Source organism: Balaenoptera acutorostrata, chromosome 2 (genome assembly GCF_949987535.1).
Source record: "Balaenoptera acutorostrata chromosome 2, mBalAcu1.1, whole genome shotgun sequence".
NCBI lineage: Eukaryota > Metazoa > Chordata > Mammalia > Artiodactyla > Balaenopteridae > Balaenoptera > Balaenoptera acutorostrata.
In genome coordinates, this window is record NC_080065.1 from 143,368,299 (window position 1) to 143,391,406 (window position 23,108).

Consider the following 23,108-nt stretch of genomic DNA (forward strand, 5'->3'; position numbering starts at 1 on the left):
TTTTTTCTTTGATGACAACAAAACAGAATCATCCCAAGCCCTTTCCTGTCGATCTAAATTCTCTGTGTCTCCTTCATCTGGAGTTCCAACATACTATAAATATACCTCTCTTGTGACATAAACACAAAGTTTTATTGTGCCGTTAGCCTTGATAGAAAGCACTGCAGAAAGTTGTTTAGAAATTAAATATCTAAAACAACCTATTTTAAAATCCAGGGCCCTCACTATTTCATGTCTGCAGTGAAGAAATTTCATCTTGGGGAGAGCAAGCTGTCTTTCACACCATATGGTTAATGGTGGTGCATAGCAATTAGCCAGGCTGATTAATGGTGAACAGACTCTAATTTTATGCTTATAATTGAGCCTGCATTTGCACCCCTGGTGCAAATTCAGCACATCCCAACTTCCACTTACAACCGGCAAGAAATCAAGAGAAATAGGATGGTGTGGAAAGTGAGAATTTTTTTCCTAAAGCCCCCTAAAGAGCATCAGATTTGCAATTTAAAAGACTGTTAGCCACACAATAGATGACAGGCTTGTGTAATAGGGTCATGGCGGCCTGGTAAACAAACAGTACCCCTTACACATCTATAGGCAGCCAGGAAAATCATCATCTGTAACATTAGTAGGATGACATTTTGAATATGGCTCTTCCCTCTTAGCCATGCAGTACAAACATCATTTGCCTTCAGTGGCTTGAGAATTTTATTTTTTGCTATTTTTATGTTTCTAAAAAATAGAAAGAACATCAGCAGTAAAGCACATCAACCAGCATCATAAAGTACTTTGGACCAATGAATTTTAAGAACAAGAAAAATATAAATTGCATTAACAGAGTGTAGGCTTGTGTGTGAAAGGCATAATATAGCTTAAGTATTTTAAGAATAATTTCTAGCATAGTCCAAACAAGTACAGATATGAGATACAAATCTATGATTTATAGATAATAGTTGGCCTATTGGTTGAGATCCATCTTCCTGTCTCCTGTTTGCTGGAATCACATGGAACAAAATACGGAAAATTCATTCTAACAACATGCTAATTGTGGGAAGATAAAATAGAGATATGGCTGGAAAAATAGTAATACGAAGGAGGTCATTTTTTTAATGCTTTTCAAAATGATTTTACTCATTTTATTCTGAAGAGTGCAGCTCAGCTTTAGCTGTGCAATTGCTGTATACAGTATAACACTAATTTTGCCTAATAATATCTTCTAAGAAATCTGTGACCATAGTTTTGGATTTTGTTGCTGCTTTAAAGTTAGAGAAAAGCAACCCGTTTTCGGAACAATTAACAAGTTTTACAAATCACTAAAGTGAAAACTTGTGAAACTCCTGTATATTTTAGAATAATATATTAGTATATTTTTTAAAAAGGAGAAAAATAAATTTTTACATACATACATATTATAGATACAGAAGAAGTTACTACTTGGGACTTCACTAAGGAAACACATTAATCTCTTTTCTATTTTATTTCCACCTGTAGAGTTTTCAGATTGCTTTCTCCACAAGTCTGTGGGCAGCAAAAAAACCCACCCATGCCGAAGCAGCAGCTGAAAGTCCTAAATGGTTTGGTCAGTAATAGTCAGGAGACAAGCATGCTTTGTGCCAGGAGAGCCTGCGTGGCTAACAAAGCAATTAGTAGCCCTTCCCTGATGCAGAGTGTCATCGTCATGCTTTATCCAATTACTCAGAATATATCAGAAGCAAAGTGCCAGTGTTATTTTATGAAGAATTAGAATCCTAAACTGCAAGTTAAAAGGCTGTTCTCTGGTTTACTCTCTCCCATGTGGAGGGCTGGCTGAGGCCATGGAAGTGAATGTGGTCTGCTTGCCTGGTTTCAAACGTAGCTTCAGACAAAAATAAAGATACTCATTTGTGGACCACATGAATGTTTATACCTTTCAGTGACTCATCTTTGCCATCCTTCCAAAAGCTCGCTACATTTAAGAAATGTTAGCTACATTGTCATAGTTATATAAAAGGTAACTAAGATTAAGAGATCAGATGTGGGGTTGGTGTGGGGAGGAATGATGCCTATGTACGGATGGTCACATTTTTAAGTGGAAGAATTAAAAAGGGGAACTATAACTTTCAAGTCTTATCCAAACAGAGGTTTCTGCTGATATCAATAGAACTCTTATTTTACTAGCAATGCAGTTGAGCACATATATTAACACTAAAAGGGTTATATTGTATTTTACTCGATTGAAAGGAAAACGGGGCGGGCACTGCTTTGTGCCCATTAACAATGTGATATCAAAATGGAAACGTATGTCTTTTAGGATGAAATCTAATAAATAATTGAGAACCACTGTGATGCCTGACACTTTACTACCAAATACTCACATCTAACAGTTTTTAGATTGTCTAACAGAAGATAAACATATACCCAAAAATAGACCTGAATTCACCTAGATTTGAGATACAAATTCATCTTCTCTTTTCTAATTAAAGGGAAAGAACAAGGTATTTCTTACCTGCACATGATTTCGTGTGTGAGTAAGACTCGGCACATTTCTGGGTTCTTGTCTTGGCCTTCATACACTATGGCCTGTAAACAAAGGCACGATTTGAGCTAAGAATGGAACCAAGTAGCAGAGGACAAACTACCACAGTCGAGTTCTTGACCATTCACCACCGCCGCAAGGCCAATTAGCTTTCAGAGCCAAAGGCCTCACTGGGCTGATTGTTTTAAGACAGCTGTTAAGGATCAACCCAAATTGAGTGGAAGGGGATATGTTCCTCTTTGTCCCATCAACCACCTTATTATAACACACATCTTTGGATCCTTGTATGAGATGGGCTTCTGTCGTCAAGACAACCACAATTCTCTCTTCAATTCAGAATAAAAATAAATCTAATCAATGGGGAAGGAAAAACCCAGAAGGCTTAGCAGATTGAGATACTAGTGATTTAAAATATAGAAAAGCACATGGATTTTATTTTTAAATGATTCGTATTTGTCACCTCATTTTACTACTTCCAACTCCAACATGTAATATTCTAGAGGTAAGTAGTAGAAAACAAGTGAGGGTATGGTTAATGAGTCCACTCACTGTCTTGAGATGATTCATCAGTCAGGGGAAATCCTTCCTGCCTACAGGTTGAAAACATGTGCTCTCTGGGGTGTATAACCACCCAAACAGTAATACTCGCCCGCATATGCTGGGGGAAGGGCAGGGTTGGGGCGGGGGGAGTTAAGCCATAGTTATCTCCCTCAACTAAGAAGAATTACATCTGACTCTTAAAATTTGTTGGAGTCCCAAACCACCTCACCAGCCAAGATGTTTTTGCCTGTTTTTAGTAATATGTGTACAAACATTTTCCTTAAGGTCACCAGGAAGTTTCCTTGAGACCTCTGCTTACTGGAAGATCTACATGTTAACACCTGGGCCAAAGAAAAGCTCACAGCTATGGGTAGAGCAGTGCTCTGCATGGGGATACATTTTAACTAACTTAACAATGTAGCACTGCATAGTACTAATATAACACAGCTTCAAATTGTTAACAAAATTACTTTCACACATTCAGATAACTCTCAATTTCTTGGTGATGAAACTACTTAAATTAACCAGAGACTTTTTAGGATACACAGAAACTGCAGTAACTAACTTACAGTTGGCTGGAATGTGCTTGTTTATGAACCTGAGACTTTTAGAACTGTAAATGATGGAGGACAGCTTATGACACTATGTGTGCAGACCTTCAGAGCAGGCTCTGACTTTGTTACCTAACTCCATTACAAAACAAAAATTGCAACAAATTAAAAAATGACAAAAAGTACCTGCATAAGGAGAAAACATTTCTCTACCATTGGCCCATCAAAAGCATTTTTATGGTTAGCCTGTTATAACCCTATATTTTTTAATGTTTTATTTTGCCATAATTTTAGATGTACAGAAAAATAGTAAGGATATATAAAGAATTCCAAGATACTCTTTACCCAGATGCCTCAAGTGTTTACATTTTAGTAAATTTGTTTTATTCTTCTTTCTTTCTCTATTTTCTTTTCCTGAACCATTTATTAGTTAACTGCAGACGTGCCCTAAATACTTCAGTATGTATTTCCTTAAAACAAGGAATTATCTTACATAACCATAGCACAATTATCTGAATCACAAAATTAACATTGATACAATACAATAATCTAATGTAAACATCTGAGACTCACCAAATACCCAATAATGTCCTTTATAGCAAACAACAACAAAACCAATACCAATCACTGCATTCAGTTGTCATATTTCCTTCAATAAGGAATATTCCTGAGTCTTTGTATTTCATGACATTGACATTTTTGAAGAATATAGGCCAGTTATTTTTTAGAACATCCCCAATTTGGGTTTGTCTAATGTTTCCTCAGACTTAGACTAAAGTTATGTAATTCAGGGCCGGAATACCACAGTCATGACGCTGAGTTCTTCTCCCTGTATCACATCACACTGTCAACTAGTCCCACTAATGCCAGTGAACTCTGACCATTTGGTTAAGGGGGTGCCTGCCACCCATCAGAGAGCACAGCCAGATTTGTGTACTGTAAAGTTACTACTTCACTTTAAGTAATTCATAACTATCCTCTGGGGAAATCATCTAGATTATGTTAACATCATATTATGACTTAAATTTTCACCCATTAGTTTTAGCATGCACTGATGATGCGTTCCTGTAATCTTAAAAGACCTTTTAAATACCCAGGAAGTTGCTTTACTCGAGAAAATGCATTAAGTAAATTGAAAATGTTTTAAAAACCAAAACTTATATCTGCCTGCTTTATTTACTGCAATCACTGCTTTAAAAAATCAAAGAAACACTGTAAATAACTGATTACATCTCATACATGGTGCTAAAAAATTCTATTACGCATTTCTGAGAAATCCTATTACTACATGTTTTGTGTGTTCTCTTAATACCCCTGAAAACCTGTTTCAACTTTAGTTTTCTGTCATGCTAAACTAATACAAATAACTTGGTGAATAAAATTCACAGGTATTAATGGGGTTTTCCTTCCTGTTTAAAAAAAAATTGGTTTTGGGAGGAGAAAGGAGTATCAATTACATCAGACCTTCTCATTTTGACTCTTTCTAGATAATACCAATATGATTTTTTACTGAGGCTGCTGGTTCCACTGAAATCAGTGGGCCCATGATGATACTCAATTAAAGATATGCTGCAGTGAAAATATGTTGATGCCCCCCCCTCAAACAGTAGATGACCCATGGTCTCCCAGGTATTCCATATTTTTGTCTTTGGTGACTGAACATCATTTGTTGAAGGCCCAGGGCCTCCGTAATACATCTCTACCAAATGTCAACCTGCCACTTCGCTTCTGGCAGCAGAGTCAAAATGGAGAATCTTCTCTACATCAAGCATAGGAAAATGAAAGCATGAGTTTGGATTTGCTCAGAAATAGTTAAACTCTGGGGACAGAAAGAAGCATGAAATTTCTTCTGTCCCTTTCCTTGGGGCCTCAGCAGAACAATACTTTTCAGCACATAAACACAGATAAAGAAGTGCTTGCTGCTTCTGTGACTTCTGAAATAAAAACAAGTGAAACAGAGAGTCTTCTCCCTCTCCTAAGGAGTAGAACTAAAATCCTGGAAACAGTGTAATCTAGAACCTCAGTGTAATAGAGTTAGCTACACAGTGAAACTCTGTCAAAGGCAGCTCCACCTCCAGCCTCGCCTAAGCAGTTTTTGTTACTGAAAAAGCTTGTTAAAACACACACACACACACCACACACACGCACCACACACACACACACACACACACACCACACTATTATATAAAAGTATGGTCCAAGAAATCGACATTCTGATGATATCCAACATAGGAAAACAGGATAAATCTATTTTGATGAATGTCTCCGATGTAGAGTGTCAACAATAAAACAGACATTTTAAAAATGCCTACAAGTTCTCCCTCCAGCTTTCACACATACCACATCTCTACCCTGTACATTTAGCACACACGTCAAGACTGGTTCACAGTTCAGCAAACCCAGACTTCGAGCCTAAAAGGAAAGGGGTTCTCTAACACCAGCTTAGGGAGAAGTTTCTGCTTGTTTTCCCAATTTAAATATGTGCCTCTTTGGAGTATGAGTGAAGCTCATTGAGGCCAGATCAGTTGGGAGATCACAGAAGCATATAAACAGCACTGACTACTTTAAGTGAAACCATTTTAATAGACAGCTGGTTTAGGACCTAGACAATGGAACACCAAGAAGAAGGCTTATCTTCATCCTCCATAGTAAGTCATGCGTCTGCTTACTGGGAGGAAGGTAGTCTGCTGTGAGAGTGACAAAAACAACAGCGGTTTAAAGAAATCAGTATGTTCATCAGGAGTAAGGATGGGAGGCCTGTTACAGAGATGGGCAGGAGGGGGAGAGAAAGCATATCAAATATATTATTTAAATAAATGAATTGATGGTGAAGCAAGTTGAGGTTTTAACCTAAGAAACAACAAAAACAACAACAAAATACAATATCAAATAGAAAACGATGTTTACATTAATCCTGCCAATGCAAATAAATCCCTTAAGGTGGCAGGAATGCTTGTACAGGAAAAAAAGTAAAAGAATAAACAGCACGAACTTCATCTCAACTTTAAAAACCTAGTGAAATTGATAAACAAGTTGTCAAAACTTGACATATTTGGAGCAAATTTATTCTTCTGATATACTAGCCTCCCTTTTCTTAATGTTCTCCTCTAATGAGCATAATGAAAATATCACAATTATTTTTAATACTCTGTTGACTTTCTGATTGAGGGTTTTTTCAAGAATAATTTTTTATAATAAGAAAAATGAAGGAAAAAATAGGAATTGTTAAACTTTCACATCCTTACACAACAGTGCCAGAAGGTTTGCTGTGAGAGGATTAAATGCCATCAGTTTCAAATGCCCAATTACACATTAACCTATACCATCTTTGAAAAGAAATCAATCAATAGAAAATATCTGCCTTTGTTGCCACTGTTTTAGAAGGCATCTTGTGAATTGTGGTTCATCTCCACTTTTCTAAAATATCACTGGGTCTTAAAAGTTAATTGAAACTTACTATGGATAAAGACCACACAGTAAAACAAAAAATAGACAATGAACTTACACAGGGATCACACTTCAATGGGATGCCAAAAGAAATACAGAGAATTGAGCACAGTTTTCTTTGTTTACTTTTCTAATAATTTTAACTCTTTGCGTTCCATGCAAATATAAAATGGGCAAAGAGAATACTTTTGACTTTGGTTCATTAAAATCGGAAAGGTTTTTAGGAACAAAATGTTTTCATTAGGAGTCTTTCTTGGTTTACAAACCAACAATCAGAGACTTTTCATTAATTTAGAAAGACAGAAAAAGAGAATGAAAGGAAAGAAAGAAAGGAAGGAAGAAAGAAAGAAAGAAAAAGGAAGGAAGGAAGGGAGGAAGGAAGAAAGGGAGGGAGGAAGGGAGGGAGGGAGGAAGGAAGGGAGGAAGGAAGGAAAGGAGGAAGGAAGGGAGGAAGGAAGGGAGGAAGGAAGACAGGTAGATAGGTTACCTATAAGTAACAAAAACTCCTAATTTTCCATTTAAGTCAAAACAGTAACCTTGAAAATACATCACTCTTTTTTCCAAATACAAAATAAAAGGCCAAACTTAATTTGTCACCTTAAAGAATACATTCATGAATGTACAAAGTATTTCCTTCAACCAGAAGTAAAGTGTCCTATAAATACAGACTGTCAACACGACTTTGGCAGCAAATTACCAAGAATCAAAACTAATAAAAAATATATGACACCTACATTATCAACATTCTGTAATATTAATCATTACTTTCGACCACCAAGTTCCACTTCTTGCCATTTAAAAAGAAAGTGTTAGCTAATGCGGTTCGAGAAATTTCCAGTAGGTGAGGGAGCCTTAGTTAAAAATTAATCTGTGCCAAAGAAAACACTACAAATTTGACGTTTCATAAACAATTGTGTCAAACAGCAATCCAAAATTAATAGTGAAATAAAATAAAAAATTATTTTGCTTCAATTAGCAGCTTAGCTACTGGTGAACAAATTACAAATATGTAATTTAAGCTCAGCAGCTAAGCAGGCCTGTTTGCAGAACTGAATTAGGAAAGTTGCAAAGGAATGATATCATATTCAGTATGCTGTTCAGTTACATCACAGCCCTGAATAAAAAGAGAATGTGTACCAAAAGCAGTTAGCTTCAGAATGCATCTTTTGTGTCTCAAAGAAATAAAATCTCTCATATTATTCAAACACCAAGATAAAAACTGAATCATTCTAACAATATCATGCAATATTTCTTTTTCTAGCAGTAATAAAAGATATTTCACTCATATGATAACTACATTTACATCTATATTAGTAGATACAACTGGCTTTGTCAACTCAATGGGGTAATAATAGTAATAATAGTAAAATAATAAAAGCAGCTAATTTATTAAGCACTTAATGTATGCTAGTCACTGTTCTAAGCACTTTCCATGTATGATTTCATTTAATTTTCACAACTGAGCTTCCAGGTAGGTGCTACTATTACTTCAATTAGTTTCCAAATGCTTACATATTCTAATAACTAAGACCAACTCATTCTTGCTCAACAACTATATAAACAATTCACCAACATCCAGACCCTCCTTCATTCCTCTCAGCAATATAAGTAAAGACACAAGAACAGACTATCCGTGTAGTCATACAAGTTCGATAAATGCATCACTACTAATACGTTCATTTTTAATGCTGTTCAAACATTCACATGGAAACAGCTCTAGAGTAAATATCCCCGAACAAATGGCTGTATATTATCCAGGAGGGAGCAGTTGGACCGCCAGACTGGGAAAGTACTAGGCCATCTGGCTCCGGCAATCTCTCCAAAACCATCAGCTTTGTTTTCACCCCCAGACTCCAAACAACACATTTTCCACTGTGATGAGTTTACATTTTCCCAAACACAGGTCCTGATCATGCATAAAAATCCCAAACTTCTTCATTCCTCTATGTGCAAGGAAATTCAAATCACCTGCATTTTTGACATGTTACCAAAGAAGAGACAAAGCTGCTAAAATATGGCTCCTAACTATAAACTTGCCCTGTCATTTTTTGTTTGTTTCCCCAAATATATGAAAGAACCTCTCTGCTGGCCTAGTTGAATTCCTTAGGAACTTATTGATACACTAAAAATGTGTTTATCTACCAATGAAGAACCATGAACAGAAAGGGTTGTTAATCAAATCTACGTAGCTGTGGCAGGATATGATGAAACAATCAATCGGAAAAAGTGCACTTGCATCAATAACTTAAAGTACCGGGAACATCAAAACAAATATATAAAGATTAGCTGGAAAGAGAACTATGACAGCAGTTCTGATTATTGTACCTTAGACTTCCCACTGTGCTGGGACTTTTTAGGGGTCCCCTCACCATATCACCTACCTTCAAATCCATACACACAAGGATTATGTGACTATTATTTTTCCCTTTCCAAAAAAGAGCTTTGGTTTGGGGACAGGGAATGTTTTGTTTTTGATAACTTTATGGAATTTGGTACTCTTTCTTTGAATTATAAAAATGTCCCTTTTTTCAAAGCAAGATGGTAAGAGGGCAGGTAAGTTAAAGGCTTTTTTTTTTTTTTTAAACTATTTAAAGATAACTCACTGAAGCAATCACAGAATGTAATTATATCTCAAATACTACAGGAAAATCTGAACTGAGGCACATTAAAACTCAGACCTCTCGCACTGAGTTCATTTGAGTTTCTGCAGTAGATACCATTTCTGGATGCAACAGCCATAAACTTCTGGATCCTACAGGCCTTTTTGCATGCTCACTAATGGAATACCAAAAACAGCAATGACAAAAAAAAAACAAAAAAAAAAAACCTATTTTTAGTCCAGCTAAACTTGGTTTTGCAAAACCCTTCCCAAAAGCAAGCTTCTTATTTTCTAGTTGGTGGACAAATATTTTAAATATAATTATATCCTTAGTGTTTTATAAGAAAAGCATAGGGATAAGAGGGCTCAGATCCTTACACATTCACTTCTAATAAAGCTTTCCCTTTCCTGGTAGAGTCCAAAATTAAGAGTCATAACCCCAAATAGTGTAATGAGACACTTTGTAAAGGTGTGAAATACTGTGTCATACCAATACATCTTGGTTGATTGAGTACATTTCTGTTTGATCTCAATGCTGCTAACTCCACCCAAGATCACGAACATTCTATGAAAATATAAAGTGCACAGCTAGTTTTGAATTTTGCTTGCCAAAGATTCCCTTCAAGTTTTAACCCCAACTTCTGAGTCAAAGATATGACATCACATACATAAAGCTGCATCTCTGATGTGAAAAATGTTACGATAAATAAGTACCTAAGAGAAGACACTTGAACTCTGCTTAGATATTCCCACTGAAATTTATGATGTTATTAGAACTCATCACATCACTGAAATTATTCCATTCAGCACTCTAAATATCAAAATCCTGAGTCTATCTACTTGGAAGAATTTCACAGGGGAAAAAAAAGTAACCGTTTAATCGGTCACCTTATGTCAAGACTTACTTCTGATTGAAGGGGTCACTGCACACTTAATTAAAATAAAAAATTTAAGAAACTTAAAAATCAGACTTGGCATTTAATTATCACAGAATAATTTCAAGCTAGATGAGAATCCACTGTTTTACTCATCAAAGCTAAAACGTAATAATTATGTCACAGCTAAGGAAAGTCATGCTCTTCACGCTGATCTGCTTTTTGAAGACTATTGTATTAGCTGTGTACACAAGAAGCTAACCTACTTCCCAAACTCTTACAGCACATAATCAAGGAAAAAGCAACCGGATAACGGGCAGGGATTGCCTTTCAAAGTAAAAGCTACAGAGAAGGCATTAGACAACTATTATGAAAGCAAACAGGTATGCCTGGAAAAATCTTTTTTCTTGATATTTTTAGACTAAATTCAGATAATTATTAAGCCTTTTTTTCAGGTCACTCCCCACCAAAATATATAATTGCCTACATTTATAATTTTAACTTTCAGTGAGATGTCACTGTATGGCAAGTAACTCTCTTATACCTGCTATTACTACACTATATCTTATTCTGGTCCCACTCCCACCCCCACCACCGATAGAATTTATGAAACCAAGCAGTCAAAGAATGCCTTAAGCTATAGCTTTTCTTAAGCTCTATGACCTTGTTAGTAAAATGATATTAGATGTATTGCTTTATAAAAATCAAGATTATTCTTGCACCTTAGAAGAGTGTGTAAAGTCAGTTCATCTCACAATGGGAAGATCAATTCTTGTGGCACTTTTGGTTTAAGGGGCCTAAAATAAAGTTTTGAGAGAAGTTATCACGTCAAACATGTCCTAATTTTGTGCTCCTTACAACTGTTCCCTTCATAGAGTTGCTGATAATTTAATATTTAAGTGGCCAATGTTCACAAGCAGACAGGTCTTACATACTGGTTTGTGGGGAGTTTTTATTCTTTAAAAAATAAACTCTAATAAGTACATAAGAAATATGTATTAGAATCATACTTTCCCTCTCCCCCTCCCATCTTATTTTTCCTCTGATGGGAATGGCAGGAAAAGATACCCAGGGTATCAAAGACAATTTTTTAAAAACAAAACTCCACTTAAGACATTTTTGTTTTGATATCATTTTTTTAAAAAGTTACTGAAATAAGGCTTTTGCATTTTTTGCTTGGCAGGAAAAAAATTTAACAAAATACAGAGCGTCCAAATCAAAGGGAATTATCCTATGTAATGATCAAAACCAGTATAGTAATAATAATAAAAAACAATAATAATACCAAGAGTAAAAGCATAAATGTGCGTTTACTCTGAACAATCAACTAAGAAATAAAACAGATCTTTAAGAAAGTCAAATATTTTAGGCTAATAACTTGAAATAGTTTTCTAGAGATATGTATTTATCATTTTTAAAAATACATGTCATACCCTCATGTTTTTTACTTGGTTCACAATGAAATATGAAGGTAATAATTACAATTAGCTGTTATTAAATTGGTTCTTGCTGAGTAGATTTTAAAACTCTCAACAGCTTATTAACGTGCATTTTGTACAACATATTTAAGCCATGGGTATCTAAAAACAATTTTTAAGTATGCATGTATACTCTAATTTGAAACCTTCCAAGCCAGTATCTATGAAAACTACATCCCTTATTTTAAAGGGAATATTTTAAAATCGCAATCAAGCAAACCACTTTTAACCCTCTCACTAAATTGGTGGTTAGTACACAATGGGTAACTTTTCTCTTTGTTCTGATTTCTTTCCCCCACCCAATAAAACTGTCTTCTTTTTTGTCACGAAATCCTCCAACTACCTAACCAGATATTTAATTCCTAAACTTTTTCTTAAAATTAAAAAGAAAAAATGTTCCTGCCCCTCGTAAAAACGTCAGACCTCTTTTCTGACTCGGCTCATAATTGTATCTTTTAAACCATAACTCAACCTTAATGTATACTGCTTGGCACCCGCGTGTTGGGAGCTTAAGAAAATGCCGTCTATGTACCTTTAAGACCACAAGCTCACTCATGCTGCCTGGCTTCTTGCCAAACTTGGAGGCAAAAGCAGGAGGATTTTTGCAAAATATCTTCTAACAATTGTAGCTCCGTCTTCCAACACTACCACCACCACCATCTCTTTTTTTAAAAATGTGTAGAGTGGGTCAAGTGCGCTCTCAGACCATCTCACCATTTCTGGGGAAGCTGCCTTTGCCCCTCACCCGCTTCCTCTACCTCTGCCTCCCGGGGGAGGCCCTGATGGTTTGGGTTTCACAAGTTCAGCCCGATCTGCACGAGGGTCTCTGGGCACCTTTGCGCCCCCTGGGGCTACCCGGCCGGGTCAAAGGAAGTTCAGTCCATATTCTCCCCACGCAGCACCCCGTAGTCTTAAATCACAAGGTCTCAATTTCCCTTATAAAGAAAGAGCCGTCGAGCCATCTCCTCCACGCGGCGAGTCAACGTGCTTTTGGGCATTTGGAAGGCTGCGCTGAGAGCGCGGTCCGTCCTGGCATTGAGAGTTCGAGTCCCAGCCCTCCCGCTAAGGAGTAGCCAGCTTCTTGACTCTCCCAAATTTCGCGGCCGTAGAGTCACCCCGGCGGCGCGAATTTAAGAAACTTACTTGTTTTGTCATGGAGTCAATGAGGCGAACGTAGAAATCCTGCTCCGTCCTTATTCCTGGGGGAGGGGCGGGGGACAGGAGAATTAAGTGAGAGAGGATCTGCAGGAAACAAAGAATGGGGCTCCAAGGCTGATGGAACTCCGACTGTCCCGGAGAAGCACAGCCAGGACCCCGTTCCCCAGTTCCCGGAGAAGGGCCTCTGGCCCAGCCCGAGCGCATTTGGAAGGCAGCCCCACCCCCAAGCACAACAGCTGGGAATAAGGCGGACCCCCATCTGGGTTCTCTCCCTTCCCATGGCTGGAGTCCCTCTGCGTGCTCTCCGGGAGCCACCAAGGCCCTGATCGCTCTAGCCCCCTGAACTCAAGGGACTTGGGCATTAAGTCTATGCTAAGCGGAGGAACCCGGCCTTAGGAAGGGGAAGAAGAAAGAAAGCAGCCCAGCGGGGGCCAAGGCGCCACACCTGGACCCAGGTACGCGTCCGCTAATGCGGCCGCCCTCGAGCCACTCAGGGCCTCCTCAGGTGAAACCTCTTCAGGCGAAACTTAGGAGAGGCTGGTTGACCCCGAGGATGGCGGACGACTGAGCTTTGCTCCGGGTTCTCGTCCACCTGAAGCTCCCCGCGCCCCTTACCCTCACCCGGAGCCCCGGGGTGCCGGCGCAGACCCGACGGGAGCCTCACCATTGCTGTAGAGGAGCTGGAGCCGGTAGTGAATCCCGTTATTGGTCTTTTCGCTGTTGGCTTCCTGGGTTGCAGCAGGACGCAAAGACACAAGAGACGCAGGAGAGAGGTCGGCGTGAGCTAGTGGACCGACTTCGAGGCAACTTTCCCCAAGCAGGGACCCCTGGCCTGGGAGCCGGACAGGCCCGGGAGCAGCAGAAATTGCGGCCAACTGTGATCCCTCTGCCGCCCTCCCGACCCTTACTGCTCCCTCTAACTTTCTAAAAAATTCCGTGGGGCTCGCACAGGCGATCCCGTTCCTAGGGCCTGGGGGCTCGAGCTTGGGCCAGCAGAGGCAGGAGCCACGCGTGGTCGCGCGTTCGAGGGCGGGCTCATCCCCAGCGCCCTTGACTCTGGAGTGCGAAGCCGGGCTCGCCTCTCTCCATCTTTGGGGACTCAGCATGAACTTTTTTGGAGCAGAACCTCAGGAACTAGGAGTCCGGGTTCGCCCAGAACGGGAAGTGGCTTGGGGGACCCCGCGCGGGAGTGTGTTATGGACGCTTTGCACTCGCGAGGAGCTCGCCTCCCGAAGCGCCTGAGCCTGCTCCCCGGCTCGGGGCGAGGGGCAGCGGCGCTGCGCCCACTTACTTTTTCCTTCTCCACGAACCCCACAAAGGCTGTCCTCTCGATCTCCACGGGCTGGCCCTGTCTGTCGTAGAGGGCCAGGACGAAGTGGAAGAAGTTGGATTTCCGCAGATTGGAAGGCGGCTGCTTCTCAAAGTGAGCCCGGGCCAGACCCACCCCGCTGCGGCCAAAGACGCACAGTTAGACGGCTAAGCGGGACAACAACCGCGACCGCTTGTCACCCCTTACACACGCGCGAACCCTCAAACACCTTCTCTGCTCCCAAAACGCCCTGTGGGCTCCCTACGCGCCCCCTCAGGCGCCCCGGGCCCAGCCGGTGACGGGACATGCGTGCTCTCGCCTGCCCAGTCCTCCCCGCCGAGGACCTGCGCGGCCCCCGAACTCGACGAAGAGGTGTGAAAGTTTAGTTTGGGTTTTGCGCAAGAGAGAAAACGCTGTACGCGTTTACTCCGACCTGACGCGCGCTGCGTGGGGAGGAAGAAAAGTAGCGGTGGATGAGGTGAAGCGCGATCGTGGAATAAAGCCGGTCGTTTACAACTTAAAGGGAGGGTGGGCATGGGAGTTGGTTCTCGCCACCCCTTCGAATGTCCCGTGGGCAGGTGAGAATGGATGGGGAACATGCTCAACTCCTCGCTGCAGCAGCCATCCTCCGGGAAACCTCATGTGCCGCACCCCCCCCAGCCCCCGGCCAGCCGCGGGTGCCCGGCCTCGGGAAGCCGTCTGTCTCCACCCCCCAAATAAAGCATGTGGAGAAAAAGGATCTGCGGGTGGAACTCAGAGCAGTCAGGAGTGGTCGCTGTGGGAAAGGGAATTGGGTGTTTTTTTTAAAAGACCTGTCCTGACAAAGTTTCGGGGTTCCGCAGAAATCCTCACACCCTTTCCAGAAATCCTATGGATAAGGGCTGACGGTTGAGCGCGCCCTCCCGGGGGCTGGAGCCTGGGCGCCAGGGGCGCAGGGCGGCCACTGACAGCCCGACCTGCCGGACACAAGGGCGCGCGCGCGCACACACACACACACACACACACACGCACGCCCCCCCCCACACACACACTTTCGCTTCTAGCCCAGTTACCCAACTCACTCTCACTACCAACCACCCCCATCCTTATTATCATCGGGGATGGGAACAGTGTTGTGGACACTTGTCCCCAGTCCGGAGAAGATGAAGATGATGTAATTAGTCATCTTCATTCTTCCCCTTCCGCCCTCTCTGGGCCGGAGAGAGCATGGAGCCACCAGATCTCCCATTCCCCCAAGCCCAGCTGGTGGCCTAAAAAAGGGGGGGACCATTTCTCACTTGGGACCAGGAGTCCCCAGAAAAGGTACTGAGGGTGCCCAGGAAAGTTCCCCCAGGTCAATCTCCAAAAGCAGTGCCTCTAGGCCATACAGCCTAGCATGCAGGAGCTGAGAGTGGCAGAGGGGCTAGAAGGGGCCATGGTCATAAATGGTGGGGAAGACTTTTAGGAGACATCAGAATTAAAGTTAGGAGTTGCTGTTCTTCGGATGGACCAAGAAAAACTGAAAGCTAAAGGGAGAGGGAGGGAGAACCAGAGAGGAGAAATAAGAGATGATTCTAGTGGGAAATGGAAAGAGAAAAGGGGAGAGAGAAGGAGTTAAGAGAAGGAAAAAGAGGAAAGAGGAAGAAAGGGTGAAGAAAGAAGAGGAAGGAAAGAAGGAAGAGGGAAGGAAAAGAAAGGGGGAAAGAAAGGAAGTAAGGAAAGGAGGAAGAAAGGAACGAAGAAAGGAAGGAAGAAAAAAGGAGGAAGAAAGGGAGGAAAGGAAGGAGAAGGAAAGTTTTTTAAAGGGGGGGAAGAAAAGAAAGAAGAAAGAAAAAAAGGAGGAAGGAAAGGAAGAACGAAGGAGAGAAAGGAAGGAGGAAGGAAAGAAATAGAGAAGAAAAGGCAAAGAAAAGAAAGAAGAAAGAAAGAAAAGGAAAAAAAATAGGAAAGGAAAAGGAAGGAAAGAAAGAAAAGACAGGCGGCCTGAAAAGAAACAGCAATCACAGAAAAACACAGATATCCAACATCATACTGGTGAGACGCCTCTTCAGGCTTAAAACAAAATGAAAACAGTCACAGACCAGGCAGGGAAAAGTGCCGGTAAAGCGCGGGCTCCTCGCAGGCAGCTCCTGGCTCTGCGGCCGCAGGCAACCAAGACAGAGCGGCCGGGGAGCGCGGAGCCCCGGAGACGAGCAGAGCCGAGCGGCAGACGCAAGAGCGCGGCCCGGCCCCGCGGCGGCGGCTTCCGCTACCACCTCCCGGCTCTGCTGCTCGCGGCTTGCCTCCCCGGCCGCGGTCCCCGAGCGGTACTCACCTCTGCGCCGCCGTGTTGGCGTCCAGCACCCCGGCGCCCTGCATCCACGTCCGCACCGCGTTCATGCCGCTGCCCAGCGGCTCTTCCTTCATGCTGCTTCCACTCCGTTGGATGCTTTCCTGAATCCCAAACATGAAAACAACCTTTTCTTGTGGAAAATCTCCTCCCCCTTGAAAATTTGAAAAAAAAAAAAAAAAAAAAAAGGAAAGAAAAACGCCAGCCAGAGATTTTTTTTTTTTTTTTTTTTTGAGTCGTTGAACTCGCGCTAGAAGATCAAGGCGGGCTGGAAAGCAAATTTTTTAAAAATATAAACCTTCGCTCAAAACTGAGCGATAACCCGAAGGAAAAAAAAAAAAAAGGAGAGAAAAAAGGAAGGGAAAATCCAACAAAAAGACCAAAATTAAAAAAATAGAGATGTATGCTTGGCTGTTGGGGGTTGTTTGGTTGGTTAATTTTTGGTTTGGGTGCTTTTTTTTTCTTTCTTTTTTTTCTCTCTCTCTCTTTTTTTTTTTTTTTGTAATGATCACAGGCCGGTGGAGGACAGGAGGGGCTGGAGTTTCCTTTTGTAGAGGTACCGTTCACTTGAAGAAGCAGGAAGAAAAAAAAAAAAAAACCCTGATGGCAATTTAAGAAACAATAGACTCAACTCGCGCTGCCGGCTTTGCTACTTCAAGTGTCATTTTCCACAACCAGGCAAGTTTTTCCTCTCTCTCTCTCTTTTTTTTTTCCTCCTTCTCTCCCAACCAAAGATGTTTCTTTCCTTTCAGTGCCTATAGATGAGGAGGACGCTGGTTGCCATAGACAGATACACAAGAGAGGGAGAGTGGGGTGGGGGGAAGGGGGAGGGGGGTAGGGAAAGACAGAGAGGAAAGGAGAGGAGAGGAGAGGGAGAAAGAGAGAGAGGTGGACCCTGCTGAATGGAGATTCTGTTTTCTCCTTGCTAAAATAGAAGTGATTTGCAGGCTTTCCCTATGGAATCCAGTTTGACTCTCCCCAGAGCTAAACACAAGCACACTAACCCCAAAGGGAGGAGGCGGGGCCCGCGCGTCAATGACTCGCCCCTTCATTTGCATAACGTCATCCTTCCGCCTCGCCGCAGCCAATCGCGGCGCAGGAGCCTGCTGGCTCTCAGCGCAGGGCCACGCTCCCTCATTAACATCCCTCTCCGGGTGGCGCAGGGGAGCCGGCCAAAGTTCCTCGCAAAGTGGCGCGCGAAGGATCGCTTAGTACCCGTGTCCGAGCTGGAGAGGAGCGGGGCTGAGCTGGGCAGAGCCGGGCAGGAGAAGGGAGACAGAAGGAAGGGGAGGCGGATATTCTTCTCAGGGATTTGAGCTGGGGTCTGCATCCCGGCCATTGCAGTCCGTTAAGCATCCTCGCCGCGCCCTGAGCGCGCTCGAGGCGCACAGGCTGCGCCCTCCCAGGGCCGTGTCCTGCTCCGCTGTTCTGGGACGTCGGGGGCAAAAGTGGAGGAGACGGGAGAGCCCGGGCAGAAAAAGCAGGACGCGCATGCCAGGTGCCCACCTCTTCGCTTTGAGGAGGGGGTGGTGGGTTGGAAAAATGGGTGTGTGAGATCGGCGCTGGGAGCTCGCGGACGGCACTGCTTCCACGCTGGGAGGGAGGGGTGGACCCTGGGCTCCGGCAAGCAAGGCGCTGTGGATCCCCAGGGAGTGGGGGAACCGGGCTCTGCCCCTAGTCAATCCACTGAAACCCCTCTCGCTCCGCGGCTAGCCTGGAGACCGCCGGCGTTAGGCACTGTCCTCCCATGCTCACTTCTCTGGAGCATCCCGCGGGATAGGTAAACTACCGTTTACCTAACGAATGCTCGCACTGGAGCTGTGCCAGGCTGCGTTTTAAAATTTGCTCGGAATAAATCCCCACCCCCTCATCCCCGCCCCACCAAATAGTTTTTTCCTTAGAGTAACTACCAAAGCAAAAACAACGTCTCTGATTAGTTATTTGGTGTAGGGTTTCTCTCTTCCTCATTCTTTCTGTTAAAATGGGGGGCTTAAAAAAATGGGGGGCTTGAACAAACCTTCCCCCAACTTCGGCCTCTGCCACCTGTCAAGAAAGAGAGAGATCGGGGAAGGAGGGAATGAAGGGAGGGAGAGAGGGAAGAAGGGAGGAAGGAAGGGAAGACGAAATGATCTCCTTCATCAGACCTTTCAACATATAAGCTTGTGGCTGGCAAAGGAAATAGCTAGATGTTTCTGGGTAACGTGCCTCATCATTTTTTAGCAGGTTGTAACCTCTAATAAGCACATGGTGAACTTCTGTTTCATTGCCCTCAAAGGAACTCCCTGACTGCAGCCAAGTCTGCTAAGGGCTCCTTTGGGGAAATTCTCTGCCAGAAATCCAGGTCCCCTTTCTGCCGGACTTTCTTGGCCCTTTGATTTAGGGAGCTCGTGGGGTCAGTGATGGAAAAGTACACATGCTCATGCTGAATGGAATGGAGACAGGCAGAAGTTAAACTTAGTGCTCTTGGCAGAGCAGGAAAGTGGGAGCCACTTCCAGATTCATAAACTAGTTGAAAGACTGTGTTTCAGGCCTGATGATACACGGCCACTGTCTTCAACACTGCTTTATCTCTTGTGCACAAAGCCTGCCCAGTCTCATACCATTTAATTTGGACCACTTAATGTGCTGAGCTTTCCCTCCCTGATACCATAATTAATGCCATTTCCTCCAAGAAGCTCTCGAGGAGATCTGTTTGATCCATCAGGATCCCCACACCACCCACCAGAGTTCCTGGCACACAGTAGATGTTCATGAGGGGTATGTTGGTGGAAACACTGGAAGGATTATAGTTTTGTGAAGAGGGAAAAGGGGAAGCTGGACATTCTCCATCTCTATAGAATTTAAGTGCACAATTGAAACTTGGCCTGCTGAAAATTTCCCAAAGCTCCAAGTTTAACCTCCAAGGCCCAAAGGGTCCCCAGAGCCAATCCCTTCCCCTTCCTGGACCACACCCTGCCTTCTCTGAGGGGATCCTTCAGAGAAGGGGGACCAGGAAGCAGAGGCCACCCTCCTATCAAAGAGTCCCAGGTAGCACTGGCATAAGACCGAGATCTCCCTCTCTTTAATTGCCTGAGCCTCCATTTCACTCTCCAGTAAACAGTGTTAGGACTCCAAGTTGAGTCTGGTGAGGTGCATACCCCAGTGATGGGGAATGCACAATGGGGCATCAGATCACTGCCAAAGGTGACAGAGAAAGGAGAGACACAGCCATTCTGAGCACCAGGATCAGTGACAGCAACACAACAGATGGATTTCTAGGGGGGTCAAGCAAATCTAGAAGCACTCTGCAAATGATGTGTTTGTGGAGGGGCCTGAAGCTGCGTGATCCAAAAGAGAAATTGGCCCAGAGAAAGAAGCCTTCAGCAGCCCAATTCCTGCCCCAGAGCCAGTACTCTCCAAGAACTAAATAAGAGGAAGGCAACCTCCACATCCACCAGGCCATGGGAGGAAAAATAAAAGGGGGCAGGTATCTTTTGGTACGACCAAGTCCATTTGGCTATGCAGAGGCAGCAGATACTTCACCTGGGATGGTGAGTGTACTTTATTTTAATCAAGCAGAGTGTATTTGTAGTTTTTCTTCTGGGTATCCTTGTGCTTTCAATCTTGCTTTCTTACTCAGTAATAAATGTTTAAGTAGGAAGGAAGCTAAAGAGAAGGTGGAAAAGAGACAAAGAGGGTGATAGAAAACTGGGAACAACACCCAGGCCAGCAGAATGGTACCTTTTTGTGGATTTCCTCTGGTGAATAATGAACTAGCACTGGCAGTTTTAAACTTTGAAAAATCCCTTAAACGCTTTTCAGTCTTCCCTCATGTAAGGTTTGCACCACCTCCAGAAAGCAAAACACGTGTGTACAGGGGTGACTATAAAGTATGTACTGAGACTGTCTTCATCCTTTTTTACATTATAGTCACATCCTCTGTGGGGAGACAAACTTGTATGTATAGCATTGCCCAGGCTTTGTAGCATATTTGTGATATGACTTTAGGGTAACTTATCAGGGTAATCACTTATAAGGTAAACCCTGCTTATCAGCTTAATCAAATGGGGGAAGGAGGAATTTTGTTAGAAATGCAGATTTCCAGGCCTTGTCCAGACTTGCAGAATTAGGGAGGAAGAAAGTAAGGGGTAAAGAACATGTACATGAGGAAAATGTACAGCAGAATGAATTTATGTGTGGAAGGAGCAATTGGAAAGACTTGATATTTCCCCTGGAGTGAAGACTCCCTCAGGGCTTCTCAGAGTTTCTTCCGCCTGGCGGTGGGCGCGGTTTAGCGTCCACCCACTTCCTCTCAGTTGCTCCAGACAGTAGACAAGGCTGCCCAGCCGTCGGGGTCTTCCCGCGCTGGGGGTAACTCAGGCCCTGTGAGCAAGCCCTTCTCCCCACCCCGACCTTTGACACCTTCTCACTCTTGGATATCCAAACCCTCTTAAGGCACAAAGAGATCAATTCCGTTTCCTGAAGAGCATCAGTCGCCGCGGTAACTTCCGGGGAGAGCAGATAGAAACACACCCGCTCCCCAAAAGAGCGGAGACAAGATAAACACTGCCCAGCTAAGACTAGGGGGGACGTCCCAGGGAAAGAGGGAATCTTCTCCGCTAGTCCGCCCCCAGGAGGCCAGACTTGGGACCTGTCATTTAGAAAATTCCCTCGTTTCGGTCCCCCTTATGAAGACGCGCCCCCAGAAGGGTCGCCTGTCTGGGAAATGCCCCCTACCTTTTGCCGCTAGCCAGAGACCACTCAGAGTGAAACCGGAGGAAAGATGCCTCCTTCAAAGCTGAGAAGAAGGGAAAAGGGGAATATGGGGCGATGAAGGCCAAAGGCGAAAAGTCCTGCCGCACGCGGCCGGCTCCGAAGACGTCCCTCCGCGGCCTGGAGTCACGGGCAGGGTTGGACAGAGGCCAAGGCACTGCCCCAAAGAGGAGAGGGATATAGGTGGGTGGAGGGTGGTGGCCCGGGGCCCTGGGAAAGAGAGGATCTGAGCGGGGCGCAACTCCGCAGTGGCCCCTGAGCAGCACCCAGACGCCGGCGGGGGTGGTCAAACAACGGATCCCGGTCGCCCGCGGCAAAACCCTGCCCCTGCCCTCCTAATACCTCTACCCGTTGCGCTCCAGGAATGCGTGGGAGCAGGAGGCCACGGTTCCACCGGAAATCCGTCTGTCCTACCTCCTTGCTCTCAGTACGCTCTGGCAAGCGGCAAAGGGAAGGGGACATTTCCCTGGACCATGAACCCTGATTCCGACCCCCAGCGCTGCAGAGAAGCCCCGGTTTGCTCACCCAGTCTGGCTGATACTTCCAGACCCTGGGATCGTGCCTCTTTCCACAGCACGGACAGGGAAACTGAGGCCTAGAGAGGGACAAAGTCACCCACAGAGAGCTAGGAGGTAGAAATCAAGCAAATAACACCGCTGGGGCTCTGGCTTGGGAGCGCTTAGTCTGCATGGGACGAGGGCTTGAGGCCAGGGTTTCGAACAAACCTTTCCCGGATCGAGCCTGCAGACTCTCGGGTTTCCTCTGGGGCGGCCCCCAGATAAGAATAGATCCCATTTGTTGAAGGTTTGATGGGCATAAACTCACTGAATTCCCACAACAGACAAACAAGGCAGGTAAGATCACCCCTATTTTACAGGTGAGAAAACTGACGCTCTGTGATTAAAATGAAACAACTTGTCCACAGCCGCATTGCTAATAAACTCGCCGAGCCGAAATTTCTCCAGAGCCTATGCTCTGAAACTTGGATCCAAACCACTCACCCAGCTTCGGCGCTTATCTCCCCCATTCGCCTTGGTGCTTGCCCCCCATGGCTCGAAGAACCCTTTAGCTCTCGAGCCTGTAGGTATCCTGGATGAGAAAGGAGCGTGGGCGCAAGTTGTCCCCCCGAAGGCAGGCAGCAGAGAGGAGGGTAAACGGTTCTGAAAAGCCCTAATACGCGGACTGTATGCGCATTCCAGCGGTCAGATACAGATGCCCGCGTCTCTCGGGGCCGCCAGCGGCAGGGCGCGCTAGGGTCTTGCCAGCTCCAGCCCTGGCTCTGCCACATTTGTTATGTGACCTCCAGTCAGCCGCTTCTCCCCAGCCCTAGCTGAAGTTTTAGAGCTCCAGGCGCATGCAAAGTCGCCTAATTGAAATAGACTAAATAAAAGACTGTGGGGATGCCTGGGACGCCCATCGGAGGGCAGAAATCTGGACACCTGTGGATGCGCTTTAATGGAGGAAGGCCGTATGGCCTTGGAATGACCATAGCTAAAAGCTGAAGTTACTCTGTGCAGAGAGAACACAGTTAGGGGCACTGCCAGAAAGGTCCCAGTCAAAGGCTGCCCCAGGGCGCGAC

At 44.1% G+C, this 23,108-nt stretch overlaps 1 protein-coding gene across 8 annotated transcripts in view; it reads right to left on the reverse strand.

Annotated features, from left to right (window-relative positions):
- The window catches only part of EBF1 (EBF transcription factor 1), a 399,213-nt gene extending 376,668 nt beyond the window's left edge, over positions 1-22,545 (reverse strand). For 7 of the 8 annotated variants that reach the window (XM_007165539.2, XM_057541218.1, XM_007165538.2 and 4 more), the window contains exons 1-5: positions 16,763-17,738; positions 14,452-14,608; positions 13,825-13,888; positions 13,146-13,201; positions 2,483-2,556 (exon numbers count right to left, since the gene is read on the reverse strand). In XM_007165539.2, coding sequence (XP_007165601.2) covers positions 2,483-2,556; positions 13,146-13,201; positions 13,825-13,888; positions 14,452-14,608; positions 16,763-16,896 — 485 coding nt within the window. In that variant the 5' untranslated portion in view covers positions 16,897-17,738. Of the gene's footprint in view, positions 1-2,482; positions 2,557-13,145; positions 13,202-13,824; positions 13,889-14,451; positions 14,609-16,762; positions 17,739-22,530 lie in introns of those variants that run through there. The other variant, XM_057541219.1, reaches the window with a different exon arrangement.
- Positions 22,546-23,108: the final 563 nt, after the last annotated feature.